The sequence below is a fragment of the Nycticebus coucang genome, chromosome 4 (assembly GCF_027406575.1).
Source record: "Nycticebus coucang isolate mNycCou1 chromosome 4, mNycCou1.pri, whole genome shotgun sequence".
Taxonomy (NCBI): domain Eukaryota; kingdom Metazoa; phylum Chordata; class Mammalia; order Primates; family Lorisidae; genus Nycticebus; species Nycticebus coucang.
Genome location: NC_069783.1, coordinates 131,780,499 through 131,803,140, shown reverse-complemented (window position 1 = coordinate 131,803,140; position 22,642 = coordinate 131,780,499). Strand labels below are relative to the sequence as shown.

At 53.2% G+C, this 22,642-nt stretch overlaps 1 protein-coding gene, 1 pseudogene and 1 gene segment (V, D, J or C); all 3 read left to right on the top strand.

Annotated features, from left to right (window-relative positions):
* Positions 1-22,642, top strand: part of LOC128583500 (immunoglobulin lambda constant 1-like) — an 87,126-nt pseudogene that overhangs the window by 47,957 nt on the left and 16,527 nt on the right.
* The window catches only part of LOC128583485 (immunoglobulin lambda-1 light chain-like), a 69,265-nt gene that overhangs the window by 34,998 nt on the left and 11,625 nt on the right, over positions 1-22,642 (top strand). The window lies entirely within an intron of this gene.
* Positions 13,564-15,159, top strand: LOC128583503 (immunoglobulin lambda variable 3-9-like). The segment is given in 2 exon segments: positions 13,564-13,718; positions 14,069-15,159. Coding segments are annotated over 2 exon segments (426 nt in total).

The following is a 22,642-nucleotide window of genomic DNA, read 5'->3' as shown; positions in this document are numbered from 1 at the left end:
GTCCACACGCCGTATTGTATTCACTGGATCCCTGATCCCTAAGTGATAATTCCAGGATCATTCCCGAGATACAGATGGTCAAAAGCTGGTCCAGTTACTTTTTTTTTTTCTTTTTTTTGAGACAGAGTCTCACTATGTTGCGCTCCGTAGAGTGCCGTACCGTCAGAGCTCACAGCAACCTCAAACTCTTGGGCTTAAGTGATTCTCTTGCCTCATCCTCCCAAGTAGCTGGGACTATTGGCACCTGCCACAATGCCTGACTATTTCTTAGTTGCCGTTGTGATTGTTTAACTGGCCCGTGCTGGGTTCGAACCCGCCAGCCTGGGTGGATGTGGCCGTCATCATAACCATTGTGCTGCAGGTGCCAAGCCGGCTCCAGTTCCCTCTGATCAAGGACTTCTTGTTGGATTTCTGATCAGTTCAAAGGGTGCAGGGAGCTGGCCCCCTCCAGGCCCTGCCCTGCCTCTGTCCAAGTGCAGCAGCGCCCCCCACAGGCGACTGGGAGACAACACAGGGACAAGCTTCTCCAACTAGGCAGGGCACATTGAGGGTTTCCCACACCCTCCTCCCCAGACCAGGCTGCTCCCGGTGCCCTGAGAAGAGGTTGCTGTCAGGGGTCTAGGGTCTCCTAATTCTCCTTTCTCAGCTCCTCCTGAGAGAGCTTGGGATTGTCACTCCCTCTCTCAGACCTGTCTCTTCCCTGTCCAGTGCACTCCCTAGATTCTATGCTCCTGGGTCATAGAATTATAGAATTTCAGAGGAAGCAGTGATGGCCGGGACCCCAGGAAGCCAGCCCAGTTTCTGAAACCCAGGTAGCAGAACAGTTCTCCAGAGGGCTGCCTGGTGGCCACAGGGAGGAGAGACCTAGAACCCCTCCCCTGAGCATCTCTAGATCTAAGTGAGCTAGGGAAGGGCTGGGGTGGTGTGCCGACCCTATGTAAATCACACCTGTTTTCTCCCCAGAGCAGCATCCTGGAGCCCCCCATATATGATAAGCAACAGTTAGGAGAACCTGATTTATTACTGGGCAATGTCCCTTAGCCACATCTCAATACACATCACTCCTGTCCCAAATCCTTCATACATGCAAACATCACCAAGGACCCAAAGTGGTTTGAATTCCAGTCCCCTCAGGTTGCCACTGTCCCATCTGACTCTCAGACTTACCAGACATTCTCCCACAAGGACTGACCTAGCACGTCTCACACACTCCTGTGTCTTGAGCCTTTTTAAGGTACTGACAGCAGTTCCAGAAAAGGAGGTCTCCTCACCTGCTATATTGACACAGCCTGCCTGTCACCTTCTGTCTAACCTCTTTATTAGTTATCTGCATAGCATCAATGATGGGGTCTTTCCCATCAAAATTTCTACGGATTTATTTACTTGAATAAATTGTTTCCCTATGGTGAGAAATGCTTTGAACTGCAAGGTCACACATATGAAATACAGAGGCGTAGACACAGGGGAGGTGATTTCTCCTAGCAATCTAAGTTGGGGTAAGACAGGGTTTCATTTAGGGAGTCTCACCATCCCGTGAAGGCACCAGGGTCTTTGTAAGTCCCTGTTCCATTGTCCCTAAGATGTTGGCTTTGTTTTCAGTCTTGTTCGGCACAAGGTCTCAAAATGGCTGCTACAGCTCCAGTCATCACACCTAAATTCAACAGGATAGAAAGAGCTGAATTTTTGGCGCGTTCCTTTCCTTAGAAGAGCAAAGTTTCCCCAAGAAGAAACAGCCACGTCGTCAAGGACTAGAGCTGGGACACACAGTGAGTCCTTGCTGAGAGAGACCTAGCTCAGCAGGTGTCTATGTTATTACATAAATAAAGCAGTGTAGAGTGAGAAGGTGGTGGGGACTGTCTGCTAAGGTGGTGGGGACTGTCTGCTGTGTCTTCAAACCCAGTGTGTCTCCTGCATGGAGTCCCAAGCAAGAGAAAAAACTCACTGCAAGCAGGCTGTGTCCTGTTCATGCTGAATTCTCAGAATGGAAGGTGCCGGAGCAGAGCGGGTCTAGATGAATATCTGCTGTGGGATGGTCTACTGTGTGTGTTTGGTGCAGCCCCACTGGCACTGGTCATGGCCCTAAATCCACAGGGGACATCAGGAAGAGCCAGTCCCCGAGCACCATGTGACCAATGCCAAGCCCTGGTATCCCCTGCACAACCAACCATGCTCCAGACGCACATGAAGGGGGGCTTCAACGGGGCCCTGCCCCTCCCCTCCAATGGGCAAGTTCATATTTTCCTGGGTAGTCTGAGCCCTCGTGCCTGGTCTGGAGGCAGCAAGGGCCACACAGAGAACAGGAACCCTCCCGGGGCAGCAGCCCGTGGATCAGCGATGCGGGGACCTGAGCAGCAGCTTGTGAATCTGCACCTGGACCCAGGAGGCCCCTGAGCTGCAGCAGCCAGTGTGGGGCGGCCACCAGGGGGTGGCAGAGTCACCTGGTTGTAATCACAGGAGTCAGCTTTGCTCCCACTCACCCTTGTCCTGCTTGATGTGAAGCCCAGATTCTGGCTCCTCGTCTCACACCAGGCTTCTCTGTCACTTCCTATTTCTCTGATCCAGGCACAAGGACTTCATGACCCCACCCGGGGAGCCCGGGGAGCCCAGGGAGGCTCAATCTCTGTAGGTGCCAAACTCACCTAGAGCGCTGGAGCTGTCCCCGACTTGTAGCACACACACAGGGGACACTGAGGTCCAAGACAAGGACCTGCCCCAGGAGCTCACACCAAGGGCAGGGACCTGCAGAGCCGCAGATGCTCTTAAACAGTGCATATGAGCGGGTGGGTGACTCACACCTGAAATTTTCCCACAGTGGGAGGCAGAGAAGGGAGAGGGCGGGAGCCCAGGTCTTCCAGCCTTCACTGAGCTGTGACCTCACCTCTGCACTCCCACACAGGTGACAGAGTGACACAATGCCTCCAACAGAAACAAATATGTACATTACAGACCACTACTGTGAAGAGGTCTGTAAGCTCAGGATCAGTGATCTGACTTGGGACCCCGAAACCACTGAGCTCTGTGTTGTCACCAGTGCAAAGGAATAAGGGCAAATGATGATCTCAGGATGGCCTGAAGAGAGACCTGGACACAGCCTAAATACTTTGGTACAGACAATGAGACCAGCTGGTGGAAAAAGATTAGGCTGGGAATGCAAGAGCTGGCCCCCGCCTCTGTGGGCCCCTGGGCTGAGCCTCTCTGGAAACCACAGAGCTTCTCAGGCAGCAGCCCCTGACTCGGCCTCATTTGCATCCTGGGTAGCTGTCTCCACCAGGGGATAAAACAGGCCTGGGAGGCCCCTGCCCAGCCCGGGCCTCGGAAGCAACCTAGAGGGTATCTCCACCATGGCCTGGACCCCTCTCCTCCTCAGCCTTCTGGCTCACTGCACAGGTGCTGCCCCAGGGACCCCACCCACTCAGCCCCAGGGCTCAGGGACAAACCTGGGCCTGACTCTGAGCTCAGCAGACCCCTGGATGTGGAGGGCAGGGGGTTCCTGAGCCTGCTGCAGGGTGAGGGGCCAGTGGGGCTGAGACCACCACACTGTGGTCACTGGTACTCTGAAGATCCTGCCACCAAGGAGAGTTGAAATTTTTTGCTGTGAGCACTCTGGTTTCAAGCCATTCATTTCTCTCCTTGCAGGGTCTGTGGCCTCGTATGTGCTCACGCAGCCACCCTCGGTGTCAGTGGCCCTGGGACAGCCAGCCAGGATCACTTGCGGGGGAAACAATATTGGTAGCAAAGCTGTGCATTGGTACCAGCAGAAGCCAGGCCAGTCCCCTGTGCTGGTCATCTATAGTGATAGCAACCGGCCCTCAGGAATCCCTGAGCGATTCTCAGGCTCCAACTCAGGGAACACGGCCACCCTGACCATCAGCGGGGCCCAGGCTGGGGACGAGGCTGACTATTACTATCAGGTGTGGGACGGCGACTGCTCACAGCGACACAGGCAGATGGGGAAGTGAGACACTAACTCCTGCCCCATCTGTGTCACTCTTTCACTCCTGCCAAGGAGGATTGTAGACGCGCCATGAGCAGGCCTGGCACCCACAGGCAGGCTTTGCAGAGGGTGCTCAGGGTGCTCATTGCCTGGCAGGAGCAGAGCTGTCTTGACTCTCAGGGCTGCGTTGTGGGGACAGAATGGGACATGAGTGGAAGGACCCACAGAGGGAATTATCCATCCACTATCCTGGCCCCAGATAAACATGTGGTGTTGAGAGCACCATTCCTTGGACCTAGTCTCTGGACCTGTCCCCATAACTGCCCAGCCCTGCTGAGATCGTGAAGGTTCCTTGGCAGCCTGGGATTTGAGCAGAGCAAAGTGTGAGTGTTCTGTGAGATTAATAGACCCCCTCCTCAGTGTGACCCCACCCCCAGCACTGCTGAGGCCCCTGGCAGCTCAGAGCTGAGCTTTCACTTCTCTCTGGGAAGTGCTGCTGGGGGCAGAGATCTGCCCCTTTCCACGAGTGTACTCTTCTCAGAGAGATCCAGATCCTGCCTCAATATAGGATACCCTGGAGGACCCTGAGCTCAGAGTGCCCTCCATAGTCACCGGTGGCCTTGCTGGCCAGCCCCATTGTGGTCACTCCCCCTCCACCCAGCACTGCTTTGTTCATTCCCCCAGCGCCTCTGTGCCTGAAGATCTCCATCTCAGGAGCAGCTTCCAGGACCCAAGCAGAGCTAGTCTGCTGTCCCCACCATGGCCATCAGGCACGGAGGAGGTCACTGTGCACAGAAGACTGGTTTCTCTCCGGGATCCCCAGAGTGAGTGTCCTAATGCCCAGCTACACCTGCCCATTCCCTGTGTGGTAGTCCAGAGTGAAAATGGGGCCTGACAGGCAGGAGCTTTCGGGGTTCAAGGGACTGGGGGGTGTCAGACCCTTCTTCCATAAGTCCAGGTGCCAGGGAAGCTTCAGCCTCAGGCCCACACAGAGAGCCCCAGGAGCACCCACAGGACGAGCTCAGGGCTCCTCATCCCACCCCACCCTGTGCACAAATCATCATTCCTTTCAGAGCCCCACCCAGCAGTGCAGGTGTCATCCTTTCCATGACACACACAGTTCAGCCTGGGAATTTCACAGTGACAAGACTCCACAACCCTCCCTTGTCCTCAGGACACCCAGTCCCTTCTCCTCCAGCCACACAAGCTCCACAGAGGGAATCTCCTGAGAGAAGAGGCCAGACCCAGGGGCTCATCCTGTAATCCTAGCACTCTAGAAGACCCAGGCAGGGGGATAACTTGAGCTCAGAGATTGGTGACCAACCTGAGCAAGAGGGAGACCCTGTCTCTCTTAAAAATAGAAAAACTAGCTTGACACTTTAGCGGGCGCTTATAGTCTCTGCTAGTCCAGAGACTGAGGCAGGAGGATCCCTTGAGTCCTAGAATTTGACCTTGCTGTGAGCTCTGATGACACCGCAGCACTCTAGCTTGGGCAATCAAGTGAGACTCTGTGTCAAAATGAAGAAGAAGAAAAAAAAAGGAAGTGGAAAAGAACAAAAGCATAGCCATGAAAAAGTTAGTAAATATCTCTTATGTACTTTTATATTGATTACATATAGAAATGATCTATTTTTGATATATTAAGTTACATAAAGTACATTATCTGAATTAGCACGTTGTCTTTTCCTGTTGTATGTAGTGCCATCACGTCACATGGCTGTAGGACACAGCAGCTCTGGCCCCTTCAGGTGACAGGTGCTTCTGAGCAACCTGGTGCAGGAAGCCCCGCCCCCTCCACAGGACCAGAGTGTGAGCCCAGGGAGAGGCGCTGGAGCCGGGGAGACGAGGCCACGGTGTGGGCCAGCTGCTGGTGCAGGAAATTGAGCCTCGGTCCTGTTCCTGCTCCCACCTAGAAGAGCCCCGTCAGCTCCCCAGGGAGCCAGCTGGGCCTGCCTGAGCTGAGGATGGGGGACCTGGCAATTGTAGCTGTGTGGTCAGCGATGTTCTGTTTTGTGTTATGTCTACCAGGGCACAAGTGCACACCTGGTTGCTGGACCATGGGTCAATACTTTGGTAATGGAGATGACAAGGACTTGTTCCAAAATCCATGGGACTCACCTGTGGGATTTCTCAGAATCACAAGGTTCCCGTTGTCATCACCAGGTCCCGTATCATAGTGGGCGCTGAAGGGTTCTGGGCCCCACTCAGCAGGACAGCTCACACCATAGCCTGGCCTGCTGCAGAGCCTCCTGCCCTTGGGGCCCATAGCCCGTGGTCACCTTCCCTGGCTCCTCGTGTGTGACAGAAACAACATCCCCAAGTGCACAACACATTGCTTCTAGAAACCCATGTGACCTCCCAAGCTTTATTTCCTTCCTGTGTGGAAACTGTGGATATAGTGATGTGTGTTCTACTTTGTGAGAGACACTCAGTATGGTCCCGACAGCTACACCCTAAACAGCTTAGCTCACGTGGAGGGAGGAGTCCCATGGTCTGCCCCATCCCCAGGAGGGAAGGGGTCTCACCAGAGCTTGCAGGACCCCCGCCAGGCAATGCACGTGTGACCCTGTGTCCACAGCATGGCAGAGCCTTGTGTGTTCTCCAGGTGTCCAGATGGCCCAGCCCCCATGGAGTGGGTCATGACAGGGAACGGAGGGTGATGACGTTGGAGACAGGTGGTGAGTGGCTGCCTCACCCATCCCCCTGGGTGCCCTGGCTCTGACCCTGCCTTCTGAGAGGAACAGAGAAGCACTGGGTTTCCACGTCAGTGCTGCCTTCTGTGCACCTGCAGGCAAGTCGTTATATTCTAGAACATTCCTCGTCTGGCTCAGATACTGCCAGCAGGACTATTGCCTCCCTAGATCAGTAAAAATCCATTTCCACCTTCTGGGATTCATTCAACTCTTGGAGGGTCAGCTTGCATGAATTCAAATATGGGGCTCAGATGTAGTGACAGACCCTACAGGAGAGGACAGCTGTCTCAGACAGCGCCACCTGCTGGACATCCTCTTCCTTTCACGGATACCCGGGAAGTGTGTCTCAAGGTTTCTGATGTGAGGAGTCTCTCTTCCTGTGCTGAGATGTCACGGACAGTGGGGAGGATGTGCAGGCACCCCCCTCGGGTCCTTCCTTGGGACCTTCTCTCAATTGTCTTCCTCTTATCCCCGGGACCAAATGCAGTTAAAGTGACAGGTGGGTGCAGAGTCTCTGTCTGAGCGGTGAGAGCTCTGGGCAGGGATGGAGGAGAGGGCTGACCGCCCTTTCAATATTCCTACTGCTGCTTAATTGTGTCATTAGAACTGTTTATCAGGATAAAATACAGGGCTTATTTACCAGTGCAAAATAAAAATAAATATTGCCCACTCTGGAGTGAAAGAAAAAGCAGTTTACTTCTGAACCAGACATCTCATAAGAATTGCAAACTGTTTCTCTTTATATTCTGAACCCTGAGTCTCTCTCTGTCTCTCTCTCTCTCTTGCTCTTGCTCTGGTTTTCCCTTTGAAATTATGAACTATGCACTTCTGTTCCCTCCAAGGTCACTCTTCCCTGGTTGCTCCCCAAATGGTTATTATGCCCGGTTACCTAGTTACCAGTCACACTGGTTATGATTCCCAGGCTCACATTCGGCTCTCAGCTGTGTTGGGCCAGCATTTCCCAAGGAGGGTTGTTGCAATCAGAGGCTTGGGGACAAGTTCGACAAAAACTACCGTCCGCCAGGACAGTGTGCATTTATGGCAGTGCCCCTTTCTCTGCACGGCAGGACCGAGCAGGCTGTGCCGTGACACCACACACTGTGCCCCAGGACTGAGCTCTCTGTGCGCTGCTGAGCTCCAGATGCTGAGTCAGCGGGACCGTGTCCACCGTTGAGTCAACTTCACATTGGACCCTCATGGGGAAGGTCACCACAGCTGCTGGGCTCTGAGCTGCACAGAGGGACACGGGGGGCTGGGGATGTCCTACCCCTGACGCGCATTAGGGGACAGGGTGTGCTGGAGGGGTGAGGGGTGGGGAAGGAACCTGCTTTCTAAAGATGGATTTGCTACCCCAAATCTCAGCTGCCCATCACCTACCTGGCCTGTGTGCACCTCGGAAATGTGGGTCATATGGGCCAGAAGTGAGGGGACTGCGAGGTGTTCACATTTCCTGTGTCCTCCCTTGGCTGTGTCACTCGCCCCTGTACAAACCCTGTCTTAGACCCTGTGCCCCACAGCGGGACTGACTCTAATCAGTGACTCTGGGAAGTGCAGACAGGTGCAGGGGCCAGGCCCTTCAGGGACACTTCCCATCCCTTGAGGCAGTGAGCACAGCTCTGCAAGGACCAGGGTTTCAATAGACGACCTGCTGGAGTGACCAGATAACTGAATCTTAGAGAACCAGAATGATAAGGGAATCCAGACACATTTCAGGGCCCCTTGTTGAAGTTAGCAGAGCTCTGTGTGTCCCAGGTTTACTGGAAACTCCTGGGAGATCTGAGCTGGGAAGTGACAGGGTTTCCCGCCCTTTCAGCACAACCTGGGACAAGTGAGGGACCCCACTCCCTGACCTTCTGTTCCCTGAGAACATGGGGCCCTGCAGAGCAGGACTGATGTCCTCTTCACACTGTTCACGGGGCCGGAGATGCTGATGGTGACAGTGATGAGGAGCATGTGAGTGCACAGCTGAGCTCTAGTGGCAGGAACTTCCGGGCTCCCAGTGACCTGCAGCTGCTCTGAGTGGGACGGGGAGACTCAGTCTTGGTTCCCAAATAGGGAGGAAGTCTCGGTCCCTATCTGGGGTCACAGGTGTTTCTTGGGACCTGTCGCTTTGCAGAAGAGCTACAGCTTGTCCTCTACCTCCCATTCCTTCAGTCACAAAGCAGGAATCAGACAAGGGAATTTCTGCAGTCACAGGGGGTTACAGAAGCCTCATGCAGGTGGCTCATTGCACACAGCACATGGACCTCTGTGTGTGGCTGTGCAGGACAGCTGGTCACACTGGTACCCAGTGAGTCTGGATTGCCTTGTCCCCACCCTCCCAGGTGACCATTGCTGTGGTGGAACCTGGGGGAGGGAAGCTCCTGCTCTGAGTGTCCTCCCCCAGCAGAGCGTGGGGGGTGGGGCAGAGCTGCAGCCTGGAGTGGCAGGAGGGAGGCTGGGGCTGCCCAGGGGGCCTGTCCTGGCTGCAGTGACAGGTCCCCCTCACTGAGGGACCACAGACCCCCCACACTCCAGATCTCATGCCCTGTGCAGAGACAGTGACCCTGGTGCCCTCACAGACACAATGGGCCCAGGTTGCCTCCTCCATCAGGTGGGTTCGGGGGCCTTTTCCAAGTTTACAGCAAACATTGAAAAGACACTTGCCAAGACTGGAAGACATGAGATGACAGACGCTCGTGTGCTGTGGGGTGGGGATGTCACAGAAGAGGTGACACCCAGTGTGCAGTGACACTGGAGTGTGAAGCCCCCACAGAAGGTGTGTGGTGCTAAGTGACCAGACTGTGGAGTCAGAAATCACTACCCAGCATCTAAATGACACAAGACCTGATCTAGGGGAAATGACCAGGTGGGACCTCAGTGGGGAAGACAGAGGAGGAGGAAGATGGTGGCCTGTGTCTCCCTCATGCTGGGTCTGCTGTGATCTGTCATCTCAGCTGCTCCCAGCTCAGCCCCATGGCCAGGCTCCTGGAAGGGGCAGAGCCCTGCTGAGCCTGGCCCAGGACACAGCACAGCCAGGATGGTGGGGACAGTGCTAGTGGGGTCAGTCCTCAGGGAGAGGACAGTGATCCCAGGCCTTGGATCCTGGGTCTGATTTGCTGTCCTGAGAAGCAGATGGGGGAAGCTGGGGCCCCATCTCTCCCTGCACAGTCCCTATGCTGTCACCTCAGCTGGTTGAGTGAATCTGTCAAGGAGGAGGCCCAGGGGACATGAATTTGCATAAACCCCAAACGCTCACTGCCCACAGGGCCTGAGAAGAATAAGAGAGGCCAGGGGAGCCCAGCTGTGTTGTGGGCTCAGAGGCAGAGCTGTAGGGGTGTCAACATGGCCTGGACCCCTCTCCTGCTCCCCCTCCTCACTCTGTGTACAGGTGCTGTCCCCAGACCCTGCCCCAGGATCCAACCCACAGGACCTTGATGGGCCAGTGTGGATCCGGAGCTCAGCCCATCACAGCTTCAGTGCAGGGCCCCTGGGAAGGGTCTTTAATTCTTTGGGGATTCATTGAGGGTACAATAAGCCAGGTGGGTCTTTAATTCTTAAGCTCTTTCTCCTCTTCGCTCTTCCAGGTTCTGTGTCTCCCTATGAGGTGACACAGCTGCCCTCCATGTCAGTGTCCCTAGGACAGATGGCCAGGATCACCTGCTCTGGTGACAAACTTGACAAAGAATACATCTACTGGTACCAGCAGAAAGCAGGCCAGGCCCCTGTGCTGGTGATATATAAAGATAGCGAGCGGCCCTCTGATCCCTGAGCGGTTCTCTGGGTCCAGCTCAGGGAACACGGCCACCCTGACCATCAGCAGGGCCCAGGCTGCGGATGAGGCGAATTATTACTGTGCCAGACGTGACGTCAGTGGTAGCAGCTGGCAGTGACTCACAGTGACACAGACAGATGGGGATGTGGGACATGAACCTCCCAAGCCTCACTCTCACTCTCTGAGCTAAGACTATGACCTTGGTCTCAACTCACTCAGTTCCTTGTCAGTGCAGCTCAGGGAGCTCAGAAAGCCTTCCAGTGAATTGTTATGTTCCCAGAAACAGTTTCATTTGAAACACGTTCAACTTCTAACATTAATTTAGTTACCTTCAAAAAGCAGCAGATTGGTTTACTGAATGGAAAATGGGGTGGAAAATGTGTCTAGTTGGCCTGGTGCCTGTTCTAGAAACCCACAGTCTCTTCTTCTCTCAACATGGATTCTGGATGATGAGGGGTCTGTTCTCCTACATTCTGTCCCTGACACCTTGGCCTTGGGAGAGGATAAAGCCGTGGGAGCCGAGCAGACTCCGTTCTTAGGATGACATTTGCTGATGTCTCAGGAAAGGTCTGGGAGTGTGAGGACAGAGTCTGTCTGCTGGTTCATGTCCAGAAGGACCCATTTCCCTGAGGCTCCCTCGTCTGACCAGAGTCACACTCTGTGTGGCACAAACACAGCTCAGTCCATCATTCGTGGATCAAGGCCACTCCTTATTTCTAGTTTCAAAATTAATCCTTTTCACCAAAACCTGGGCTAAAAATAATCAAGAAACCAGCACATGAGAAGGGCCCTGAGGCTCCTGGGGCTACCCTGAGCCTGTGCTTTTTGCCCCGTAAAAAAAAAAAAAAAAAAAATCTCTGTTCACAGCTCTCTAGCAAGCTGTGCGAGAGGCTGTGTCTACCATGTCTATGATTTCAACACTCACATATCTCATGGTTTAAACAGTTTACTTTTAATTCTCTTTGGTAATTTGGAAATGTCAAGTATAGAAAGTTTTAGAGAGAACAAAGAGAAGCTTCCTGTAGGTTCCTTCCCATGACAGCTGATGTCTCATTTGCAAAGAAGAGGGTTGACACAGGATATGGAAATCACTCCCATATGACAATTGCAATTAGACTGTTCGTGTATCATTTCCCTTTCATGCCAAGGGACCATGAGCTGTACATGCCATATTGGAGTCACAGGATCCCCGAGACCTAAGCAGTAACTCAAGGATCATTCTAGAGATACAGATGGTCAAAACCTGCTCCAGTTGGTTCTGACCAAAGACTTTTTGCCGAGTTTCTGATCAGTCCAAAGGGTGCAGGGAGCTGGCCCCTCTCCCAGGCCCTGCCTTGCCCCTGTCCAAGTGCAGCAGCGCCACCCCCGGGTGGCTGGGAGAACCCACAGGGACGAGCTTCTCCACCCAGGCGGGACACTGGTAAGGGTTTATCACACCCTCGCCCCCAGGCCACGCTGGTCCCAGTGCCCTCAGAAGAGGTCAGCAGGGGTCTAGGGGCTCCCCATATCATCCTTGGTTCAGATTCTCCTGAATGAGTTTGGGACTGTCACTTCCTCCTTCAGACCTGTCTCTTCTCTGTCCACTGCACTCTCCAGATTCTGTGCACCTGTCTCACAGAACCACAGAAGAAGCAGTGATGGATGTGCACAGGGAACCCCAGGAATCTGGCTCAGGACCTGAGGTCCAGGCAGCAAAACCATTCTCTACAGGGCTGCCTGGTGGCCATAGGGAGGAGAGTCCAGGAACCCCTCCCCTGAGCATCTCCAGTCCTAGATGAGCTAGGGAAGGGCCTGGAGTTGCTCTGAGCCCACCACACTCTCACCCGAGCAGGGTCCTAGAGGTTCCCATGTGTGCTAAGCAACTGTTAGAGACCTGACATGTTACCTGGAAATCCCTCTGCCCACACCTGAGTACACTTCACTCTGGGTCCAAATCCTTCATATATGCAAATGTCATCATGGACCTAAACTGGTTTGAAACCTGGATCCCTTGGTTGTCACTGTCCCAGAAGATCCTCCCACTCAGCAGAGTCTTCCCCACAGAGGACGGGCTCAGCTCCTCCACACACACTCCTTGTGGGACTTGTGCCTTTTTTCAGTCCTGATGGCACTTCCAGAAATACCTCTTCATGGGTCAGGAGAGGAGGGACCTGAGCAGTAGCTTGTGAATCTGCACCTGGACCCAGGAGGCCCCCTGAGCTGCAGCAGCCCGTGTGGGGAAGCCACCAGGGGGCGGCAGAGAGTCACCTGGCAGAGCCGCTCCGCCTCAGGGAGAAGCTGCTTTTCTCTACTTGATACTGAAGCAGAAATTCTGTCTCTGAGCCTTACACATCTCTCTTTGTATAATTTCCATGTGTCTCTGTTCAGGTACAAGACTCCATTACCCCACTCCACCTACCCCAGGAGGATAAAACTCTGTAAATGACAAATACTCCTAAAGCACTGGGCCTGACCCTGCACACACTGGGACACTGAGGCACAAGGTCAACGACCTGCCTCAGGCGCTCACACCAGGGGTAGAAAGTTCTATGCCCTGATTTGTTACTAATAACGCCAGGTGAGCTGGGCACCATGGTGGGTGTCTGTAATCCCAGCACTTTTAGAGTCAGATGGGAAAGGGTCCCCTGAGGCCAGGAGTTCTCAATCACCTTCGGAAACAAAACAAGACCCCATCTGTACAGGAAATTTAAAGATTAAACCAGGTACGGTGGTGCACACCTGATGTCCAAGCAGCTCAAGAGCCAGCCCAGGAGTTCCGGGCTGCAGTGAGCTATGATCACACCCTGAACTTCAGAATGGGTAATAAGTGAGACTCTACAAACCAACACAACAACCCTCCGTGTGCATGTGTCATGAGAGCAGCTTGAATGGGGATTCACTGCTCGGCAGCTGTCATCTGAGGCAGGAGCCCACAAATGGTGAAGCTTGGTTTTTCTCACTAAGATAATAGGATTAGAAAATGCAAACAGACTCACCTCCTAGCTCTGCTGTGACCAGAGCAGCCCAGGAGTGAGACTGGGCAAAGACTGGAGTAAAGATATCGACCCAGAGTGGAGGACCAGAGGGTGGAGGAGAATCTGAGGACTGAGGGTGGGTCTGCAGGAGCCTCATACACCCCCTCCCCGGGCCCCTGGACTGAACCTCCCTGGAAACCACAGAGTTCCTCAGGCAGCAGCCCCTGACTCGGGCTCATTTGCATCCTGGGCAGCTGTCTCCACCAAGGCATAAGACAGGCCTGGGAGGCACCTGCCCAGCCCAGGCCTTGGAAGCAGCATCGGGGGTGTCTCCGCCATGGTCTGGACCTCTCTTCTTCTCGGCCTCCTGGCTCACTGCACAGGTGCTGCCCCAGGGGCCCCACCCACCCAGCCCCAGGGCTCAGGGACAAGCCTGGGCCTAACTCTGTGCCCTGTTTGTGGTGGGCAAGGGGCTCTTGACCCTGCTGCAGGGTGAGGGCTGAGACCTCCACAGTGTGCTCTCTGGACTGTGTGGTCCGAAGGGCTGTATCTGTCAGCAGAGAGGGTGGGGGGACTGCTGGTTTGTTCCCTGGCTCCATCTTACAGCCAAGTCTGAGACTGACGGAGGGCCCCCTGTGTGCCCAGAGAACCCCTGAGCTGCTCCAGGACAGGTAGGGGATCTCCTGGGAAGGGTTCTTCATCTTAAGCCACCTCCCCTTTTCTTTCCTTGCAGGCTCCGTGTCCTCCCATGAGCTGACTCAGCCACTCTCTGTGTCAGTGGCCCTGGGAGAGACAGTCAGGATCACCTGTGGGGGAAACAACATTGGAAGCAAAGTTGCTCACTGGTACCAGCAGAAGCCAGGCCAGTCCCCTGTGCTGGTCATGGCTGATAGCAGCCGGCCCTCAGGGATCCCTGAGAGGTTCTCAGGCTCCAACTCAGGGAGCACGGCCACCCTGACCATCAGCGGAACCCAGGCTGTGGATGAGGCCGACTATTACTGTCAGGTGTGGGACAGCGACATTGCTCACAGTGACACAGGCAGATGGGGAAGTGAGACACAAACCTACCCGCCCAGCCTGGCTCCCCTGGCCCCACCATCCCCACTTCCCTAGTGAGTGGGGCATAACCTTCCATGCAGAGGGAAGTTTCTAGTCCCACCTTGCCCTTATGTTCTTGAGAGTTGGAGAGCAAGTCCCTGTCTGTCTTCAGGTTCAGCTTATCCACTGAAAACTGAGCAGGCTATTTTAATGCTCAAACACCAGCTCCCAAGGACCACCAGAAACCCTGATAGATTGGCTGGGCCGGGTCCATCGGCAGTAAGGGAGCATGAACCTGGGAGTCATTGCAGTGTCTCGGAGCGGGAGGGCAGTAGAAAGTTTGTAAGGTTTCGGGATCTGTCCTTGAGTGGTTTTAGGCAGGTCTTAGAAGGAGGGAACTTACTAGAACGGGGTCACATCTGTGATGTCACAGCACAGGTTGGCGGACACAAGGAAGAGGAAGTCTTGAATTGATTCTTGCTTACTAAATATGTGTTGGGTAAATGAACAATTTGCCCAGGTGAGAATTGTCTATCTCGTGGAGCCACAGTTTAACTGGATAATTGGTTTTTAGCTTTACCTGTAGCAATGAGTGATAATTCTTTACTGTTTGCACCAGTGTTTTTCAACCTTTTTTATCTCATGGCACACTTGAACCTAGAGTTAAACTTCCCCAGCACACTTAAATTATGTTGATCAAAAAAGGGGGGGGTGTAAAAAAAAGAATACGCTTACTGTGCTTTGAAGTTCTTTTGAAAATAATTGGATTAAAGATCCTTGAACATTTTCATGGCATACCTAAGATCTTCTCACACCAGCTGAAAGTCACTAGTTTTCACCGTTATTCTGCTGAGCAAGACTGTCCTGGGAATAATAGTTAAGTTGACACGGTTGATCTCAGGGCTCTGTGTCAATATTCAGGTGATAATGGAAGAGAGTGGAGTTTTTTAAATTCCTAGACATGTGTTATGACTCGGGAATTGAGCCGCAGCGTGGCGGACTGGGAGTTCCTCACACAGGGACTGGCAGACAGAGGGAGAGAAGGATGGGTTTCACGAGGGGCCGGCAGCAGGGTAATTATAAGGCAAACAAAATTCCCAAGTTTTATTAGGCGGCCCTACATACAGCCCATGTGTTCCCCAATTTTCTAGTATCCAATGATTAGGCATCTGACATTCACCACTGCACACGCAGGGTGAGAGGTATAGGGGTCAGCCAGTCCCATGAGAGCTTCTTCCTCCTTTGACCACATGAGAGCCCCCCATGTGGGAGGAGTTGTTTGTGTTTAGGAATTTAACTTGGGGCCTCAGGGCCAGTACCAGGGATAGATGATGTCTCTATGAGTTGATGCCCTGAGATCCCTTTTGCTGGGTGGGGCTGGGAGGGTAGTGATGGAGGGCTGAGCTGGTAGTCACCTAGGCTGTGAGTGAGATCAGCCCTGTGGGTCTTGCCAGCCTCAAGGTCACTGGGTAGAAGGAAGAAGTTCCAGCCAGATAGGCCTAGTGTTGAATCTGGTCCGTTTATTCATTTGGCCAAGAAATATTCATGGAGGACCCAGTAGGTGCCCCAAGCCAAGCCAGGTGACTGGGGACACAGCATTGACCAGGCCAGACGGCATCGCATCCCCGAGCCCTGCAGTCAAGTGTCCGTGCAGGGCATTGTGCATTTCTCTACAGGGTGTTTTCCCAGAGTTCCAGACAGAACGTGGACCGGGGTGAGGTGAGTAAGGCACTCACCCTGAATGATTTAAAGGAGCCTCCAAAAACATAGTAAACCCAATAAATAGGATTTAATGCACTATTTTAAAAATCAAATTAATGCCTCCAAACCTACAATGAACAAAGTATCAGGATCTGACTCGCCTCAATGACTTCCCAGACACGGTCCAGGGGTGAGGTGGGCATTAGCTGAGGATGCCAAACCAGGGTCCAGTCCCTGCTTCTCCTTCCTGCCCCAGCTGCTGGAGCCTTGCCCTAGGTCTCCACCTCCTCTGAAGAGCGTCAGGTTGGCCCAGCCTCACTACTGCTGGTCTCTGCTGCCCCCTACTGGACTCTTCCTTAGGGCTGCTCTCCAGAACTAAAAAATTTCCCCAAACCCCACCTTCTAGTTCTGGACTGGCTCCTCCTCATGTCCAAAAGGGCTAGTCTTCCCAGGTCTCGGGGCTAGCACTGGTGAATCTCAGGACACAATCTTTACATCAGTTTGCTGTGGGTCTCAGGTAAGAAACCCTCCCGGAACCTCTGTTTCCTCATCAGTAGGAGCTAGCAGATCCCTGCTAGGCCGGCAAGTCTGTGACAGAGGGAGAAGGAACCTCCCTGCAGGAGAGCTGGAGTGGGGTCTGCCACCCCAGGACCACCAAAGGAGCCAGCTGGGATCTTTGGGGCTCCTGGGGACCCCTTGGAAGGGGCTCAGGTGTTGCAGAGACAGCCCTGACTGTGAGGTCTCTGAGAGATTCAGAGCCTTTGTCACTTGTCACCCTGTGCCTCAAGCCCCTCAACCAGGCCCCAACAGTGAAAAGCTCAAGATGAGATGAAAAAGACCAGCCAGCTTGAGCTTAGGGAAGGTGGGGGAGGGTGGGAGCTAGGGACCCTTGGGTCAGGGAGAGAGGAGTCCTTGGTGGCTGCAGTTTCCTAGAGTCTGTGAGATAGAGTGTGGGTGCGGGGGCCCTCGGACATGATAGCAGGGCAGAAGGGACTGGACAGTGACACACCCCTCTGCTCTGAGAGAGAAGGGCCAGGGCAGGACCCAGAGGGCTGTGTTGAGGTGCCAGGGACTCTGAGCAGGGGGTTCATTGAGTGGAACAGCTGGACCCAGACCTCTCTATCTAGGACTGAATTCACCCCTCACACATCTCAGCTGGACGGCCACAGCTGCAGCTGCACCAGCTGGGGAGGCTCAGCCCAGCCCTCGAAGGTCCCCCAGAATCCAGCCACATGCGGATTTCCGATTGTGGCCACCACAGAAGGATGTGGTCTGCGGTGGTGGTGACGTCTGCCCAGAGACCATGGCAGGTGCAGGTGCAGGGTTAGGGGAGCAGCTGGTGATGCTATGTTTAGGGACAGCCCCTTCTTTTCCCCAAAACCTGGGGCTGTCCCCGAAGGAAACTACAGCTTCCGGGTCCTTTGCAGTGAATAAGTGTCACACCCATGGTGGGGGCGCATTGCTGGGGAAGGAGCAGCATCAGCCTGGATCCCCAGGCAAGACCTTTCCCAAGCCCCCAAGGTGTGAGGGACCAAACTCAGAGACACAGGAGTGGACCAAGACCCCCAGTGAGAGAGGAGCTGGACTGGATCAGGGGCCTCCCAGGGGCTTCCCTATACCTTGCTTGACAGCTCTTAGGATGCCCACACCCCGTTACTTTTCAGTGCCTTGCCCACCTCCAGGTTCAGGAATATATAGAGTTTCTTTGTATAATCCACCTCTCAGCTCCAGGGTTGGCCTTCAGAAGTTGCCTAAGAAATATCCAGCCTAGAGATCCCCGAAAATCCGAAGAGCTTAGTAAAACCATGAAGTCCCAATAGCCCTCCTCAGCATTACACATCCTTATTCATTCCTCTCCTTCCTCCTCCTCCTCCTCAGTATCATCGTTATCAAGAACTATGAATGGTCTGAGACTTTACCCTGCTTGCAAGCTGAAAAGTAAGCCTGCCACAGCTTCATGGATACTGACAGAAGACACGAGGCTCTTGGGTCTGAGACAAAGGACAGTCTGTCGTTCACAGCAATGACCTTGGACAGAGTATTGGCTTTGCCTCACTCCAATTCCACAAGGCAATGCAAAGAAGGCCAGGTGACACCTGCACACCTGAGCTTGGGCACCACCGATCTTTTATACTGACCAGTAATCATGCCTGCCCTTTGCTTCAAATGAAGATACTATCTGTACCTTCCAAGGCTGTTCATGCAAAGATCCTTGAAAAGACGGTTCAGCATGAAGGCAGCTAGTGCCTTTCCTGGAGAGACGTAAGATCCATGGTAGACAATCATCCCCCAACAACTATAATCTATACCAATGAAACAAAGTCCCAGGCTATTTGTCTGTTACTATGTCCCATGAAATAGCTGGACCTATTTTCACCAAAATTACATGACAAGTTAAGGAGTATCTGTCTCAAAATGTGAACCAAGAAACTCTTGGGGGCATTCAGGAAATTCACTTTGGTAGGGGCCTCCCCCTTTTTAGAGTTCCTGAAACAAAACTCTGGGAGCCCAAGAGGGCTGCAGATCTGAACTTGAGAGGATATGTTGAAGATTTTTACTGGCAGAAAAATCAAGAGGACAGAGCTCTACTGCAGTTCTGTACGGTGGCAGAGTAGAGGTCTTTGTCATTGGGATTTGGGGTCCTGAGGATCTCCGCAGACATTTGCATAGGCATCAGGAAGAATGGGAATTGTGAGAGGTAACAGAGCCCCAGTGACACCAGGGGACCAACGAGAAGGAAGAAAGCTCTATTCAACCAGATCCGGTTTGTGTTTAATTGAATGACTCCTACGCACTGAGCTCTGGGCTTTGGGTTTCCCCCGTGTACAGCATATGACCATGTGGACCTGGAGAGCTGTGTCATCATCAACAACGCACACCTGTATTGTACAAGGGCCTGGCCCCTGAGTCCAACTCCAGCCCTGCTGCCTCTTGGCCGTGTAGCGTCAGGAAAGTGAGGAATCTGCCTGCACATCAGTTTCCTCATCTTTCAATGGGCTAGGGGTGCATAACTTAGCACCCAGGGTTAGGGCTTGTACAGCACTCAGCCAATGTCACACACATAGTCATGTTAAGTATTGTATTCCTGGGCTTCCAAACAGACCCAATCCAAAGCACCTGCCCTGCCCTTCTCTCCTCCACCACCACCCCACAGAACTCAAGTCAAGCCTCGCACAAGCCTGGATTAGAGATGCAGGGGACTGGCTCAGTCCTAAATTCTAGCTCACCCTGTACCCTATACCCTATTTTAGAAATGACCTTGATCTGCATTCATTTTCTCTAGACCTTAGTTTTATTACTTGTAAAACAGGGACACTTGCCCCAAGGACACTCCCAAAATTGTCCTGAACTTCAAAGTAAGAGGAGGGATAAAGGGGAACAGGAATTTGTTTACTGTGCTTAGTAAACACATGAATTTTCTGAGTGCTTAGTAAACACATGATTTCATTAATCCTCATAATCCTCCTACTTCAGAAAACCTTTCTTCCCATTTTACAGATAAGGAAACTGAGGCCCAGATGTAGTGTACGTCTGGATGGACTCCATACTCACGATGTCACCACGAAAGGGTAGCTAGTTGCTCCCTGCAGGGCCCTTTCCTGAGGGAAGAGGGCCAGGCTTGGCCCACCCAACCAAGAAAGGGATGGTCCTGTCTGGCAAGAGGGCAGAGTGCAGGGTCCAGCCTGGGGAATTGATAGGAAAAGAAGCCATAGCCCTATCCCTGAACTCCAGCCCCTGGGGACTCCTACTCTGCTGGGCACTGGGCAGCTCTCTCCATCCCTTCCATGTCTCAGGGAGTTACTCACAGACCCTGGGTGCCTTTGGGGAACTGGCGACAAGGGTGGGTCATGTGTGCCCCAGCCAGGACCCCAGGGGTGGAGCTAGGCTGGTGGCTGCAGTGGGTGTCAGTTGAGCCCTGGGTCCCGACCGCAGTAAGGCAGTTAGCAGATGCTCCTCTAGAGAACCCCCAGCAGTAACAGCCATGGACCCTGGAAGGGGTCAGGCCTCGGGCAGGGACCAGAGACAATCCAAGGCTAGGAGAGGGCCCTGTGGACTGACGCACACTGGGATGGCCGCTGCCAGTGACAGGGACCAGGGCACCCTTCTCCACGGAGCCCAGGCCACAGGTGCCTTTGATCCTGAGGGCAGATGAGGCTCATGACAGGATCCGGCCACAGGCTGCCTTGGCACCTGCTGATGCTGGGCCTGGCCGTGTGTGCCCACAACTTTCTGCGCTCCATGGTGACAACTTGAAGCAGGGCCCTGGCCAGGCCGAGAGTCTGGAGGCGAAGTAGCTGGCCCAGCCTATGAAGCCCATGGAGCAGGTAAGGGGAGAAAGACCCGACAGGACGTGGGGCCCTGCGGTCGGAGCTGGGAATGGGCAACCGAGGGGAGACCAGCCAGAGGGGTGGCAAGGAAAGTTAGTCTCAGAAGGGGGTCTGGGTTTATTTCAAGTGTTGATATTTTGTCTATTACGGATTTGTTTGGATTAATTTTTATTTTTAATATCATACTAAAATACCATTTATCTTGATTCCTGAGTTTTCTGGACACCCCCTTTAAATTCTGCACACGGTCCTCCTCCTCTCCCCTCCCTGGGGACATGCCACCTCCACCTCTCACCCTCACTGGGCAGGGGCCCTCCCCAGAGCACCAGGTGGCAGGCTTCAGCTGATATTGTAGAGGGAGCTCCTTTGGGGTGCCCAGGTCCCCAGACACTTAGCCAAGGACCCTCAGCCAGAATTGCCTCCTGGGACTGGCCCCTCAGGAGCCCAAGCCCACCCAGAGTGCAGATGCCTCCAAGGGAAAGGCCTGAGGGAGGGTCTGTGGATCTGAAGGAACCTGGGACTCCAGCCCTCTCTTCTCTGTGTGTCTTGGGAAGTCCCCAGACAGAGCACCGACCATCTGGGTCCATTTATGACAATGTATGACAATTTATGACAACCACCAGTTTCATCACCGGCTCACTTCACACCCATCGAGTGCTAATCATTTTAGGGGCAGAACTCTCATCTCAGTGGCCCCAGAAGCCATTACCTATTGTTATCCTCATTTTATAGACAGGGAGAAAGGATCAGAGAGGGAAGGCAAACTCCCCAAGGTCACACAGCACAGGGGCACTAATGGTCCAAGAGCTGTAAGAGAGTGCTGTGCCTGCATCAGCCTGTCCTGTATTTTAAACCAAACAGTCCAAGAGCAGGGGTGGTCCGCAGGGCTCAGGGAGAAGGCAGTGAGGGCTTGGCTTGGTCTCCCCAAGGTTATCCACTCCAGGCTTGCTCGGCAGTGTTTTGCTGGGGGCCAGGATAGGGCTCGAAGGGTGGATGGATTTGAACCACAGCAGTTTGGGGGGACAGACCCAGGCCCATTTTAGGAGCAGTAAAGAAGGAGGCGCTCCCTCCATCTGTGGACAGGATAGCTCAGAGCTGGTGTCACAGATTAGATTCACAGGGACGCTGGCTGGTGTTGCCACCCAGAGAGGAGGGCTCTGTGGAGGCTGACAGAGCTGGAGTGCGGGGAGGCTCGGCCTTTATTTGCAATCTAGGGGAGGAGGTCCTGGGGGCATCTGAATAATAGCTAGATATATGTCTTGTGTTTTGGAAAAATTGGCTCTGGATGGAAGGCTGCTTGGAGGCCAGATTCCAGGCGGGAGGCCAGAGGTTGAAGGAGGTGTCTCAGGAGGTGGGGACTCGGCCACCGGGCCTGGGTGGCGAGGATGGGCAGGGCCTTGAGGCCAGGATCGCTGTGCCATGGGTGAGTGAAGGTGGAGAGATGGGTTGAGGCTGAGCGGGGAGCAAGGGGCGCGCTCATGGCCTGTCTACAGGCGTGTAAAATGAGCAACCATTTTAGCAGTAGTCAGTGAGTGGTCAAAGTCGGTGTGTTTAAATTGTGTAATTCCACTTCCAGGACTTTATCTTGCTGTGGTGGGGGGTGTGTGAGAGTCAAGCTGCAAATGTGGACACACCTGGACAGTCAGCTCAGCATTACTAATCGTGGGAGAAAGCTGGGATGACTTCAATACCCACTAAACAGGGTGTGCGGAGCAGCCCTGCACACCTGCTGTGAGGAGCTTCCACACACACGCAGAGTTATGTTTCAGAAGCATCTCTAAGATATGGAAAAATTTTTTTCAGGATAAGATGCCAATATATAGAGTGCTTCCAATTGTGTTTTTAAAGTACACGTGCATTTTCAAAAACCTGTGCAAAAATATAGACGAATTTCCCATGGTGTGTCTTTGGCTGGTGGGACTCCACCAAAGTTTAATTTTAGCTTTGTAATCTTGACTTTGTCATTTTCTGGTTTTATTTTAGAAACGTGCATAAAGAAGAGATATTTCTTTTTTTATCTCTTATCATAATTTTTAATAGAAGAGTAACGTGTACTTTTTGTTTAAAAAAATTAAGCACAGATATATATATGTAAGGCAAAAACCGAATGTTTTCTTTTTCCACCAAAATTTATTCCCAGAGATGGTCCTGGTCTATATACTTGCAGACCTTTTCCTGTGTACATATATCCAAAAAACATACACATGCAGAATTGGTGTCTGGCTTTTATTTTTCAAAAA